We start from the raw sequence: 12,288 nt of genomic DNA on the forward strand, positions 1-12,288 counted from the left end.
CAATCAATCTCACATGATCTCCAACCAACTTGAGTGTGCATAAGCAAGTTACATATAAGAATGGGATTGTACCATCTCTGTGTGCAAAGCTAGTTAAGTCTTATGCAAAAATAATAATTTTGCAAGGTGCTGTACGTTAGCATCACGGTACATAAGCAGGATCTAAACAGATTCTGATACAGGACACTGGTTGAAATATGTTCAGCTGTTGTTTGTGAAAGTGGTGCAGTTAGGTTACAAACTAAAGGGTTTAACCATCTAGGCTGTTTGAGGGTTAAAACAAATCAAAAGATATACACAGATGCAGAAATAAAACATAGCCAGTGAGGCGTTTTTAAAAAGTTTATTGAACCGGAACTCCATAAAAGTCATTCTTAAAGAGATTTAACCCTTTCATTATCTTCACACTTATCTGTTTTTGTGAAAAGCAATTATTAATTTGCCCATTTTAACATGCAGCTATAGGCTCAGAATAGGCCCAGAGGTATTGGTCAACACTGCAGATAAGGAAAGGGTTAAAAGTGTAGTGCAAATGTACACAAGAACTAAGTGGAGGTATCGACAGGTCTGGACATAGCTACACTAAGGTGCTTTTCTACATGAGCTTCAAGCACATGCACCCTTTCATCTGTGGTCCAGTGAGACTAGTAGTGCATTCACTCTCTCTTTTTTCACAACTGTTTTAACAGATAGCACAGACACATAACACCAATACCAACTGAGTGGTTGCAAATTGTTCATTTTTCATACAAAGTCCTTATGTTTTCAACAGGTGATTAGATTACCAAAGGAGAGACGCATTGAGCCATTTCGTCTTGGACAGAGGCAGCTGGTAAGTGCACCATTGTGGTTTTTATGGACAGCGCCAGTAGCACTGCTGGAGTAGAGCAGAGTTGAACAAACCTGCTGTGCACAAACGAGGCAGACTGAGAATGAAGTGCACATGTGGACCAGAACTGTTTAGTGCTTTCAAATGGACAGGGAGCTAGGGAGCATGAATATTATATTACTATAGAGAACAATATAATAGGGAATATACTGCTCTTCACTGTTGCAATGATCTTCAGACTAAATCATTTGTGCTCATATCCCTGATTGATTTAAATTGCAGTTGCACTGCTAGAGCCAGAAAGTGGATGTTGGTCAAGCCAGCTGAACAGCAACAAAAATACTTTGAAAAAGGTTTTACTGAAACCAATTAAATGAAAACAGAAAAAACTTTAAATTGCAATTTGTACCTCATTTTGCTTGTCCCACAAACAGAAGTGCGAGTAAGGATACTGTCCAGGCACCTGCATGGAAGAATTCCTAGAGCTGAGCTTTTCATGTGTCAGTGTCACTTGTTAATCACCTGGGTTCAATTCCTGAGGTGTTATCTGAGTTTGTATGCCTTTGCATTGTTTATGTGGGTTTGCTCCCATAGTCCAAAGACTATACTGGTGGTTAAACCGGCTTCTGGGAAATCTGACCCTGGTGTAATTGGGTGCATGTCTGCGTTTGTATCTCTGTGTGCCTTTCGATAGACTGGTATCCCATCCAGAGTGCAACCTGCCCCGCCCCCTTTGCTTCCTGGCATAGGCTCTGGGCTACCATGGACTTGAAAAGGATAAGTGCTTAGAGAAAGTGAGGTGATGATGCTGTGAATACATTTTTTTGCTTCAACATTTTCCCCACTAGCGTAAACTCCAAATGTTGCGAGTTATATTATATGCTGTCCTTCATAAGAACAAATCAGAACCATATAACCACATCCAAGACCAAGTTTCCACATAAATGTTCAGTTTGAGCTGATTTGAAGCTTGCATTTTGTTATTCATGGGCTTGGTGTAAACCAAATCCTCAACATACAAACTCACACTATGGGCTTCTGCAAAACATGAGGAGTAAAACCAGTTAAACATCCTTATACAGAGAAGTAACAACTTCTACATAAAATTATAGGTTCTGGCTTTACAGTCACAACTGTTAATGAATAAACAATCTCAAAACAGGCATTTGTTTTAAAATCAAAACCATTTGAAGGAGAGGACTAGTGCATTTAACATCTATAAAACCACACCACAGTACTGCTTCAGAATACCATGGTACTGTAGGACAGAGTGAGCTAGTTGAAATACATGCAAACACCACAGGTCTCTGAAACAGCACCGTGATGCCTTTACACACAGAGGTGAGGATTCTGAAAAGAGCAGCATCCGCGTCACTTGTTCCGTTTTCAAAAGTTGCCTTTCTGCAGTACTTGAAACTGCAGTTTGTGCAGCATATTCTCAAGTTAACTTTTATTCCTTTTGTGAATGTAAATTTGTTAATGTTAAAGACTTCTTTCAATAACATGCAAGTCTGGATAAGCTACTGGAATGTGAAGATGGTTTCAGCTGTGTAAGAGAACACAGTGTACAGATTTCCTCTTCCGGAGTTCCACTATCACTCTATACCACATGCATATTATTGTGACTGGCAGGAGGAAGAGCAGCATGGTAATTATTACATTTTTAAATGGCATGCAGGGGTATTTAAATCCAGCAGTGTAGTGGGGGGTACTTGTGGCTTTGTGATGGGCAGAAACGACCCTGAAGACAGGTCAGCACAGACAGGGTTGAACAGCCAAGCGGCAGACATTTTATTGCTTTACTGTTTCCTTTGTGGAAGGTTTCTGGAATCTCACCAGCAGCAGCAAAAAAAAAAAAAACAACGACACAAAGAAAAAAAAAACAACGAAACTACACGGACATCCAATCCCCCCAGTCTCCCGGACAGAGTGCTAAAGTGCAAGTGTGTGTGTGTGCTTGCGCCTGTGAAAGAGATTCATTCACGGCCAAGCAAAGGTGTCCAGGAAAGCCCCTTTTCTTTTTCCCCCCCAAAGGGTCCCCGTTGGCTTTTTTTCATTAACATGCTTCACCTCTGGGGCAGCTTACGCTGCTGGCTTTCCCTTTGAAAGTCTCGGGCCCTGGATTAAACCCACCCACCAACCGCAGAATTCCAGATCCAGTGCTCGACGGCGGCTTTAGGCCGGGTAGACACAGGAAGCCTCCTCTGAAACAGAAGGCCGGCCTCAACGGACATGTTTGGAATCTGCGATGGGCAGACGATTCGAAGTCCCTGATTTAACCCTTTTCTTACATGACACTCCGAGACTTTAGAATATTTGAGCTCTCATTTGTCACAGTAAGGGTTCAAAGTGTGTGCTTTAAAAGCCTCTGAAAATGAAGTAGCCCCAATATTCCTCTCTAACCTCGGTGGGACTCAGGAACTCCCAGACGTTCCACTCAAATAACGTTTCCAATGTTTATTTAGTGAATTCCCAGTATTTTCAATATTTTTAAGTCTTTATCCTATCGGCAGCGTTACAGACCTTTAGGTAAAGCCCGGTCTGTAAAGGCTGATTTCTAAAGTTTTGTATTAATAAAGTGTCACTATAGTATGGGATAAAGCCAAATCCTCTGTCTAATTTCAGTTTAAAGAATTTCAGCACAGAACAGAAAACCCTTTAAAGTGGCACTTTTCATGAAGCTTACTAACCTTGCTCATCTTATTTTTTCGGCTAACAAAATGTGAAAATCGGCAAACTACTTCAGGGTGGAAAATGCTAACCCACACATAAAAATCTCTTAATATCTAGTTTATGTTCTCTAAAATGACTCTATGACCACTGTGAAATCACAATACAGAACTCTAGAATGTACGCTGGTGATTGATGGAGCATGGCGATATTCCACAATAATACACCAGGAGTGGCAAATTACTTGTACATCTATTCCAATTTATAAACAAATCCAGTGATGAGATGCTTTTACACGAGCAGGTCCCAGGGATGTAACACAATGTGCAAGAAATATGTTCAGTGGGATTCAGGACCACAGGCTCATTACTCTCCAACTTGTTCCCTACTCACAGCTTTGAGAACGCCACTTCCTGTCACACCTTTCCTCTTTGACATGGACTGACCTCTTCTGCCAATGCACTTAATGCCAGAGATGCTAACTTCACTTTTAAAAATGAGACCTTGTCAGTTTAGTGAAGCCCACCTTCATCATCTGCCCCACAATGTGATATAAACAACAACTGACTACACTAAAATGAAGTTCAATTCAATTTCGTTCCTTCAATTTTTGTGCTGGCAGACACCAAAACTATCCTATCCCACACTTACTTTCTCCATGGAGTCCAAACAGATTTCCTGCTCCTGCATTTTCATTTTTATCTTTGCTCCCTGGTAGCTGCAGCTTAACATTTCTCTCTGCAGGTCTGGAATGAGTTTTAAAACACTCGGCTTTTCAAGACTATACAAGCTGGCTGTCCCCAGAAGTCCTCACTGGCACATCTCAGAATGTCCACTATTTCTGCACCCTTGCAATAAACCCCATTACTGTGTTGTATAGCATGCACAAAGAGCATTATTCCCCATTTCACTTTGTGCATCAGCCGCCAACAGACCTTTGAAGACTTTGATAATTAAATAGGTCAACATGGCCAGTCTGAGCTTAAGAAGGAAGGGAAGGGCTATCACAGGCCCCACATATTCCCACTAAAAACGTCTCTTGAGAAAGGTTACAAGCTGGAGTTGAAGAAATCAAACCTGCAACAGTACAGTATTCATTCTCCTACAGCATGGCTTGATGGCAAGTCTTAAATGGCCTCGTGCAGCACACGTCCTTCACAGTGCGGTTTCTGGCAGTTTTGCACACAGGGGTCACAGAATTTTAAAAGTTTTGGCTGCCGATGCGGAGGAGTTGCCAGAAGCAAAAAAAAAAAAGACGATGCCAAGAAAACAAAGTCAAACCCCCAATATTTAAGTGCTCAAAGTATGGACAGATCCAGCCACACAGGGCTCATGTTTCCTGCCATGACCTGGCAATTCACCTCTTTTAGCTATCGTTCCTAGAGGAAGGCCAGAGCTGAGTATGGGAGCGATGGACGGAAAGGAGAGCTGTTTTGTCCCCCGACACTTGTAAGATAAGGTGTTGGGGTGCTTCGTGATGGGGTCAAGGGAGTGGTCCTGGCGAAATTATGGAGCGCAGGGGCTGGGGCATGGTCACACGGCAAGGGGTCCACGTTTTGACGTCTGAGGGGGAATGCTGGACTCTTCCTCACCCTCCTCTTCCTCCAGGTTGATGTTGCTCGTGGAGGCGTGCTGCTGCAGGAGCCCCCTTCCCAGTCTGTAATCCCCTCGGAACACCAGCCCTGCGGGGGCAGAGACAAAACCGTCAGGATGGCTCCAGGAGACAGCTGCAGAAACTTCATCCCCACAATCTTTCATGACAAAAAAACATGGATACATATCTTTAGTCATTCTGCTTTCTAAATAATTAATTTCAGAGTCCCAGCCCTGACACACATTTGCCAACAGTGCCCTGTAACTAAAACTGTTCTTATACAAGTTATTTCAATATAATTAACAGGTTATTCAAAAATGTAGTAAGTCTTTAGATTTGCAGGTATCATATCAATCAAGTGAGGTGGTAGGATTCTTGACACAATAAAATTAGCAGAGTTAGTAAATTAACAAGTAACATTCAATTAACAACTAGTTTTACTGTATCTGAAACAAGCAAACACGCAAATAACCTACAGATCTTGGGCATCCATATTTATATCTGCAATGGTCTTAAAAAGAGAAAATGAAACAGTTCGAAGTGTACATCTTGCCTTCATGAAACATGCTTTGAGATTTTGACAGTCTGCATTCTGAAGTCAAACTTAACAACCTTTTTGTAAAGAAAAGTTTCAATGGCTCAATTTGACAGCCACAAACACATCTGATTCATAATTCATAAAAGTACCACTCACTCAGCTCCAAGTGACTAATATTGTAGTTTGCATTCGCTTTCAAGTCAGGTGCTAGAATATAAGAAAGACTGAAAGCTGCTTCTCCAGAAGACGTCACAGGTTTCCTTTCTTTGACCTATTTTATATGTTTTAGACATATGCTAGTTTCATCTGTAGTCAATTTTAAAGACCCATTTGGTCTAATTACACATTCCTCATTATATGTGTTTTAACAGCTATGGTACCATACCTATTCTTCAATGTTTACTGGGCATGAATCCAAAGCTGTCCATACCATTGAGAGCAGGAGGAAAAGACAGAAGAAGAGAAAGGGGGAACAATGGGGAAAGAGAAATGGAGAGAAAGAACAAAACACATTTACAGCACACACACACATTGTTGGACCAGAACAACCAGGAGGAATTGTGAATGAAAACAGAAGTCATTAGAATGAATGCAGAGCCTGCTCACAAGCATGGTTCAGATAACAGAGGTGTTAGAAAGAAAGCCTTCCTCCTATGAGCATGGCCATTCAAGCAAACTCACACATTCCATAGGCTTGGCAGAGGCCTGAATTGGAATACATTGAAGGTATTTCCTGGCCATTGTTCACAAAGTCTTGAAATGATATGATATACACAACATAAGCCACACAAGAAGAGACTTGCATCATACAAAAGGAAGTATCCAGGCAGTGTATGTTGTACACTGTTTAGCAGGTTAGCTATCACCAGTGCATGACACACATAGGTGTAACGTCCATTTCAATCACTTGAGCGCACTGGTTTAGTGTACATTTATACACACTGAGAAAATAAATTCTGGATACTTTCCATTTGCCCATTCTGTATTTCTAATCTTTGTGTCCAAACAGAAGTCTTATCTAATACATTTAGATAACTCTATATACCCGAGCAGGAACTGCATTCATTGGGACCGAGACTGACTTCCTCAAAACCTACATTTGTATCGAAGAAGAAAAAAACTGACTCTCTGCAGGGGTTGCCAAACAAAATACAAAATCAAACTGTCTGATCTGAAATTGAGATTAAGGCAGTATCTCCCATTCATACAGGAGATCACACAGCAGATGCTTTTCTTGGAAAACAAATACAAGACAGGTTAATAAGTCAAATATTTGTGATGATTTTCACAAGTGCATTAAACACTGCAGGATTAAAGTGTCAGAAATGTACATGAACACGTGATTTTCCCCAAGTAAAAACTTTAGTCCAGTATCTACAATGAAACGCATCAAACATAAGAGCATTTCTAAAGACGGGGAGATTAATTGTTTTGGCAGCCGCATGCAAAAAGAAATTGAAAATGATGGAAATTCTGCTCGTGAGGAATCACAAACACTACTTATCAGGACTGAATAGCCCTGAGAAAAGCTGAAGACAAGACCTTCCCAGTAAATGTCAGGGGGGAAACAGTAGCCTTTGTTCCTTACAACCAACTAAGTTAATATTACCTCTGCTCTAGACAAACAGGCTCTTCAAGGCTAATTCTCAATATATTGTAAATTAGTGTTAACAACCTGATTAAAAAGGCAAACATAGGTTTTTAAAAAAGCCCCAATAAAACTTTTTTTAAAAACCAACTACTTTTCCAGGTATGATTAACCACAATATCAATATGTTAGGACCAACAGTTCTATGGCTTGAGAATAACCTCCAGCCACCTGAGAAACTGGCAGAAATGGCCTGGCCTTCGGAGAGCTCAGGTGCAAGCAGAAAGAAAACCACTTTTTTTTCGGGGTTTCCCATTCCAGGAATGGCCTCAAGGTTTCATGGGACAAAACTGGAATGGCAGGGAAGGAAACGCAACACAAACAAGTCCAAACTAAGGCTCAGCAAAGCAAACAGGAGCTGGCAGACACTGAACATGAACTTCACACTTGGATGGACTGGACACAGACGCTTCCAACTTAAAAGGCTTTTGTCAGGGAGAGGGAAGACAGTGGAGAAAGAGACTGGGATGAGAAGTACAGTATGAACCAGAAACGCTGTTTTTGTTTAAATGAGCTATGTATTGTACTTCTTAGGTGTGATTTTTGTTAAAACTTCACAGAGTCAGCACTGTGTATTTCTTAAATATCTCACAAATAATCTAGTGTGGTTATTTCAGAAAACATGGAGACAAAGGCTTAGTCTTTCTGCTTTTGACATTATATCCAGGATTTCCGAAAAGGGATTTTTAGAAAAGCAGCTAGAAGCAAACACAGAAACTACAGAATCCTGAGTCAAATGTGGGGAAGAATAAAGTCTACAGAAATATAGCTCTTCTTGGACTTCAATAGAAACAGCTGGACTAATCCTGCTATGGCTTGGATATATGAGATACTGTATATACTTAAACCTTCCACGCTCACCTGCTGAGGCTCTATTCAGGCTCTGGGCACAATTGCAGTGAAACAAACAGAAGAGAAATACAAAGAAACATTCTGGAAGAATAAATGGACATTTTTAAATGTTCAGGTGGGTAAACCTATTACTTGTTCCTTTGCATTTTTAAATGCTTTTGCACAAAATACATCACACACACACTATAAGTGCCAATGAACGTGGTTCAATATCATTTTATCATTGTATTTTGAAGTATAGTTCTTTGCATTTTCAAGTTCATTAAATAACAGAATTTAACAGTACAACAAAACACTATTTTAATAGTGCCTTACATATAAAATGTACTTGTTTCATTTGAAAATGTCATCCTTCATTTTTCCCTTCTGTGTATTTTAGAGCAGTGCCACTGAAATGGCATCAGTTCACCGTTGCAGCTAAATCCCTGTTGCCCTGAGTCTGCAAGGATGAGTAGTCTGGTGCCCAGATGTGCCAGGTAAGCATCTTTCTGAAGTGGCACCGCTGTTGCCACATATGAGAGAGTGGTGTGCTGATACTTAAAATAATAGGCCAGGGGCTAAAGAGAGCATTTTCTGTGGCATGGTTTGACCATTCACCCCACCTCTTTTCCATCCAAAGATGTGGAGACTTGAAGAAAGTCCATGTTCAACGGATTGCCACTCACCAGCGATGCAGGCGTCAGGGACCAGCTCATTGTCGAGCCCTGTCAAGCAGGGGGTCACGCCCTGATTGTTATTGTCAAACTCAGGACAAGGCACCTCACTCGTCCTCCTCCCACCTGCAAGCGAGGTCAGAGGTCAGACAAGAGCGGCAGGGGGCAGCAGTGTGGACAAGGGGACAGGCAGAGCGAGGCACAGGCCCACGGGACGAAACCTGCGGCCAGCCTGCAGGGGGAGCTCTTCTTGTCAGGAGCCAGCTGGGCTTGGTTACATGTGGTCTGTTAGCGACTGCAACAGATGATTACATTAATCCAGTGCTTCTCAAACCACTCCTGGAACCCAGGACATGGCAGATCTGTCTGGGATATCGATTCCTGGTCATACAGCACCTGAAATCATGTACATTTTAAGTCCTTCCCATTGTAAATAAAGCACGCACGTGGCCTATATTTAAATACAGTGAGGGGTTTTATTTATATTCCTATGAATTATTAATTTTTGATTGGTAGCTTTATAAAGAAAGTTGATCTAATGGGGCAAATACATTTCTACTTTGTATTTTGTAAACTGATGCAAATAAAAATTACAAATTTACACAGCTGCATTACAATACAGTATGCATGAACAGCGAGCAAGCAGCAGGACAGAGCTTAATGCACTGTGTACATTGTAAAGTAGACAATCAAATGCTGTCTGGATTGCACAACAGGAGGACCTCCAAGACACATCTGAGAAACAATGCACTAATGTCTATTGTAAAATATGGTGAATGAGATTTTATTACTATATTCCTCTTTCTTTCTTCATTGCAATCATTATCTTTTTACTATCCTTCAATGAAATTTAGCTGCAAGAAACAGTCAGTTTTTGTTTTCTTTCTTCCTGATAATTACTTACAGTATAAATATTAGCATTCTGTATCACCTTCTGCATCAGGCCAGGCATGGTGGGTGTGTTTGTGCCTGCTCCTTTTGTGCTTGGTGTTGTGTCCCATCTCAAAGTCAAAACAGTCCATTTTAATATGGGCCCTGTATATTTATGCTCACTATCTCACCCCCCTCAGAACAAAATGTCTTAAGCTCACTTATGGGCACCTTCAACAAAGGCATTAGCCATTGGTTTTCTTATTTTTTACAAAGATTTGGAATGTGCAAAATCTGGATTCAAAAGAAACACCCTTTACTGGCATAGAGCAAACATCCTGTTTTTAAGCCTATTTATATTTGGAGAGTACACTCCTGGCAAGAGAGCTTCTCCTAGTGGCCGCTGTATTTCAAAAGCCATTACACATTATTTCTGACCAAAGACAGTGGCTTCTATTGAGGGTTAGGGTGATGATTAAAAAAAGAACATCAGTCATTCAGGGTGTCAACCAATCATATCTGCTGGGATCAGGAGGAGACATTTTGCAACATCATTCACAAATATTCCGTGGGTAACAGGCATTTCTAATACATCCAAGAACATCTCATTTGTTATTATTGTCAGAAAGCCTGACAAACTCCAGAGGTGGGGAGCTAAGACCAATCCCGTTTCCTTTATAATTTAGTCGTCTGTCTGAATTCCCAATCGGCCGAAAAGTGCTGTATCTTCCACATCTATGGAAGCAGGAAGGGTGAAACTTGCTGCCTCTGATAAGCTCTGGTTAAAAAAAGGGATCTGGGAGGTTGCTGTGTTGCACTGAGTTAGTACTGTGTATGCATTCCTCTCAAGGAGTCTAAACAAAAGATCATCCCAAATGCTGTGTGTTAGTTTCTCGACAGGGGAAGAAAGCCCACTGCAGCACAAAGAGACACTGAAACAACTGACATTCATGCACAAGCTGAGCAGAAACGCACAGAGAGAAACCGACTACCATGCAACTCTAGCAGGGACCAAATTCAATTGTATTATCTTGAAATGTACTTCTGTGTATAATAATGCAATAAAAAGACACCAATATTATCATCACAGATAGTGAAGTTTTACTGAGTATATACTGAAGGTTCAGGAGCAACTGAGTTCTCCTTCACTTTTGCTGCTCTAACATGGAGTCATCTATGATATTACTTCCCGAAAACCTAGAACTATAATGGCAAGCCACTCTCTTCCTTGCACTCATCCTTCTGCATCTCTCTGTCACCCCCTCTCAAGATGTGTGGCTGCCAGTAAACCCTGGGTTTACTTCTTATTCTTCACTGGGGGTCCTAAATTCCTCATCTCCCAGCCAGTTGATTCACCCTCTGCCAAGCAGGTTAACATTCAATTGATATTCCAAAGTGCCTATTTTTAAATGGATGTCCTAATTCCTCATGAACATGAAAAATGAAACAAAAAAAAATAGAATAACTTTTGTAGAATATCCAGAAGTAGAGGACTAGTAGCTTAATACAAACTGCATACAGTCATTGTAAGCAGCTCACACTGTAGACAGAACTGATTTATCAATGTCTAAGATCAGCGAAGGAGCAGACTTGATAAAGCGGTACTGCTGAACAATAACTCTGTCCAAGACAAAAAAACAGCAGTTTAAGCAACTATAAAGACACTGAAGTCTTTTAAGACTTCCAAAACAATCCTGAGACAATTTTCCATAAACAATAATGAATACCAAGGCTATAAACAAAACACTGACACTGGCATCTGGTTTCTATTAAATAAACTCAAGATAACTTCAGAAATCTTATTTGGCCATTACACCAGCATATCAGACGTACTTGTGTCCAAGGCTTTATTCACACAGAAAGTGTAAAGTAACAGTTCAGACATTAAGTGCTGAGTAAGTGGAGCCTTTCATACATTTTCTGCAAAGCAGAAGGTGACAAAATGACTTATTTAGAGCATGGTCTGCCATAAACTTTCAAGAGAGGCTACGCCATCTACTGCCGAATGTGTGATATGACAACTGCCAAGAAAAACTAAATATCCTCAAGTCCAAGTACGCATGAAACCACAGAGATGCTTTTTTGTCATACCTGGTGGTTACTGCAAAACATCTAAAAACAGAAAAGGGTACTAGTCCACAAACTCCATACTCCATACATAAGTTTTTTGGAATTCATCTCTCAGCCTATATATGGATACTTGGTTCCCTTGCAGTGAAAACAGTTAGTCTTAAGCTCCAGTTTGAGAGGCATACGTCTGAAACTACTTCTTTCACATCTGAAATATTCCAAAATACTGTTTCCATGAAACACTGAGAGAAAACTACAACTCAAATGGCTTCTAGCACGTTCTCACACTGAGGTACACTGCGCGGCTGCATCATGGTGAACAGCCTACTGGCACTACCGAAGAGCAGGCAGCCTTTGGTGAACAGTTCCAATGTTTCCCTGCAGGCCCACGGTTTCATAGTTACCCGGGTCCTGTGTGGGCGAGGGGCACTCTTCCTCTGTTACATCATTTCCCTGCAGGGAGAGGAGAAAACAGCTTAGACATGCTGAGCAATTTCAATGTGCAATCTGTGATTAGTCACCTCCAAGTAATTGCATTTACTTCATTGTTCACCGTTTCCCTCC

General features: G+C 41.0%; 1 protein-coding gene across 1 annotated transcript in view; it reads right to left on the reverse strand.

The window, feature by feature from the left end:
- Nucleotides 1-327: 327 nt before the first annotated feature.
- The window catches only part of rnf157 (ring finger protein 157), a 41,113-nt gene continuing 29,152 nt past the window's right edge, over nt 328-12,288 (reverse strand). Inside the window, exons 17-19 of the mRNA XM_015356493.2 lie at nt 12,129-12,177; nt 8,797-8,910; nt 328-5,181 (exon numbers count right to left, since the gene is read on the reverse strand). Coding sequence (XP_015211979.2) covers nt 5,033-5,181; nt 8,797-8,910; nt 12,129-12,177 — 312 coding nt within the window. The 3' untranslated portion in view covers nt 328-5,032. The remainder of the gene's footprint in view (nt 5,182-8,796; nt 8,911-12,128; nt 12,178-12,288) is intronic.

Source organism: Lepisosteus oculatus, chromosome 9 (assembly GCF_040954835.1).
Source record: "Lepisosteus oculatus isolate fLepOcu1 chromosome 9, fLepOcu1.hap2, whole genome shotgun sequence".
Classification (NCBI taxonomy): Eukaryota; Metazoa; Chordata; class Actinopteri; order Semionotiformes; family Lepisosteidae; genus Lepisosteus; species Lepisosteus oculatus.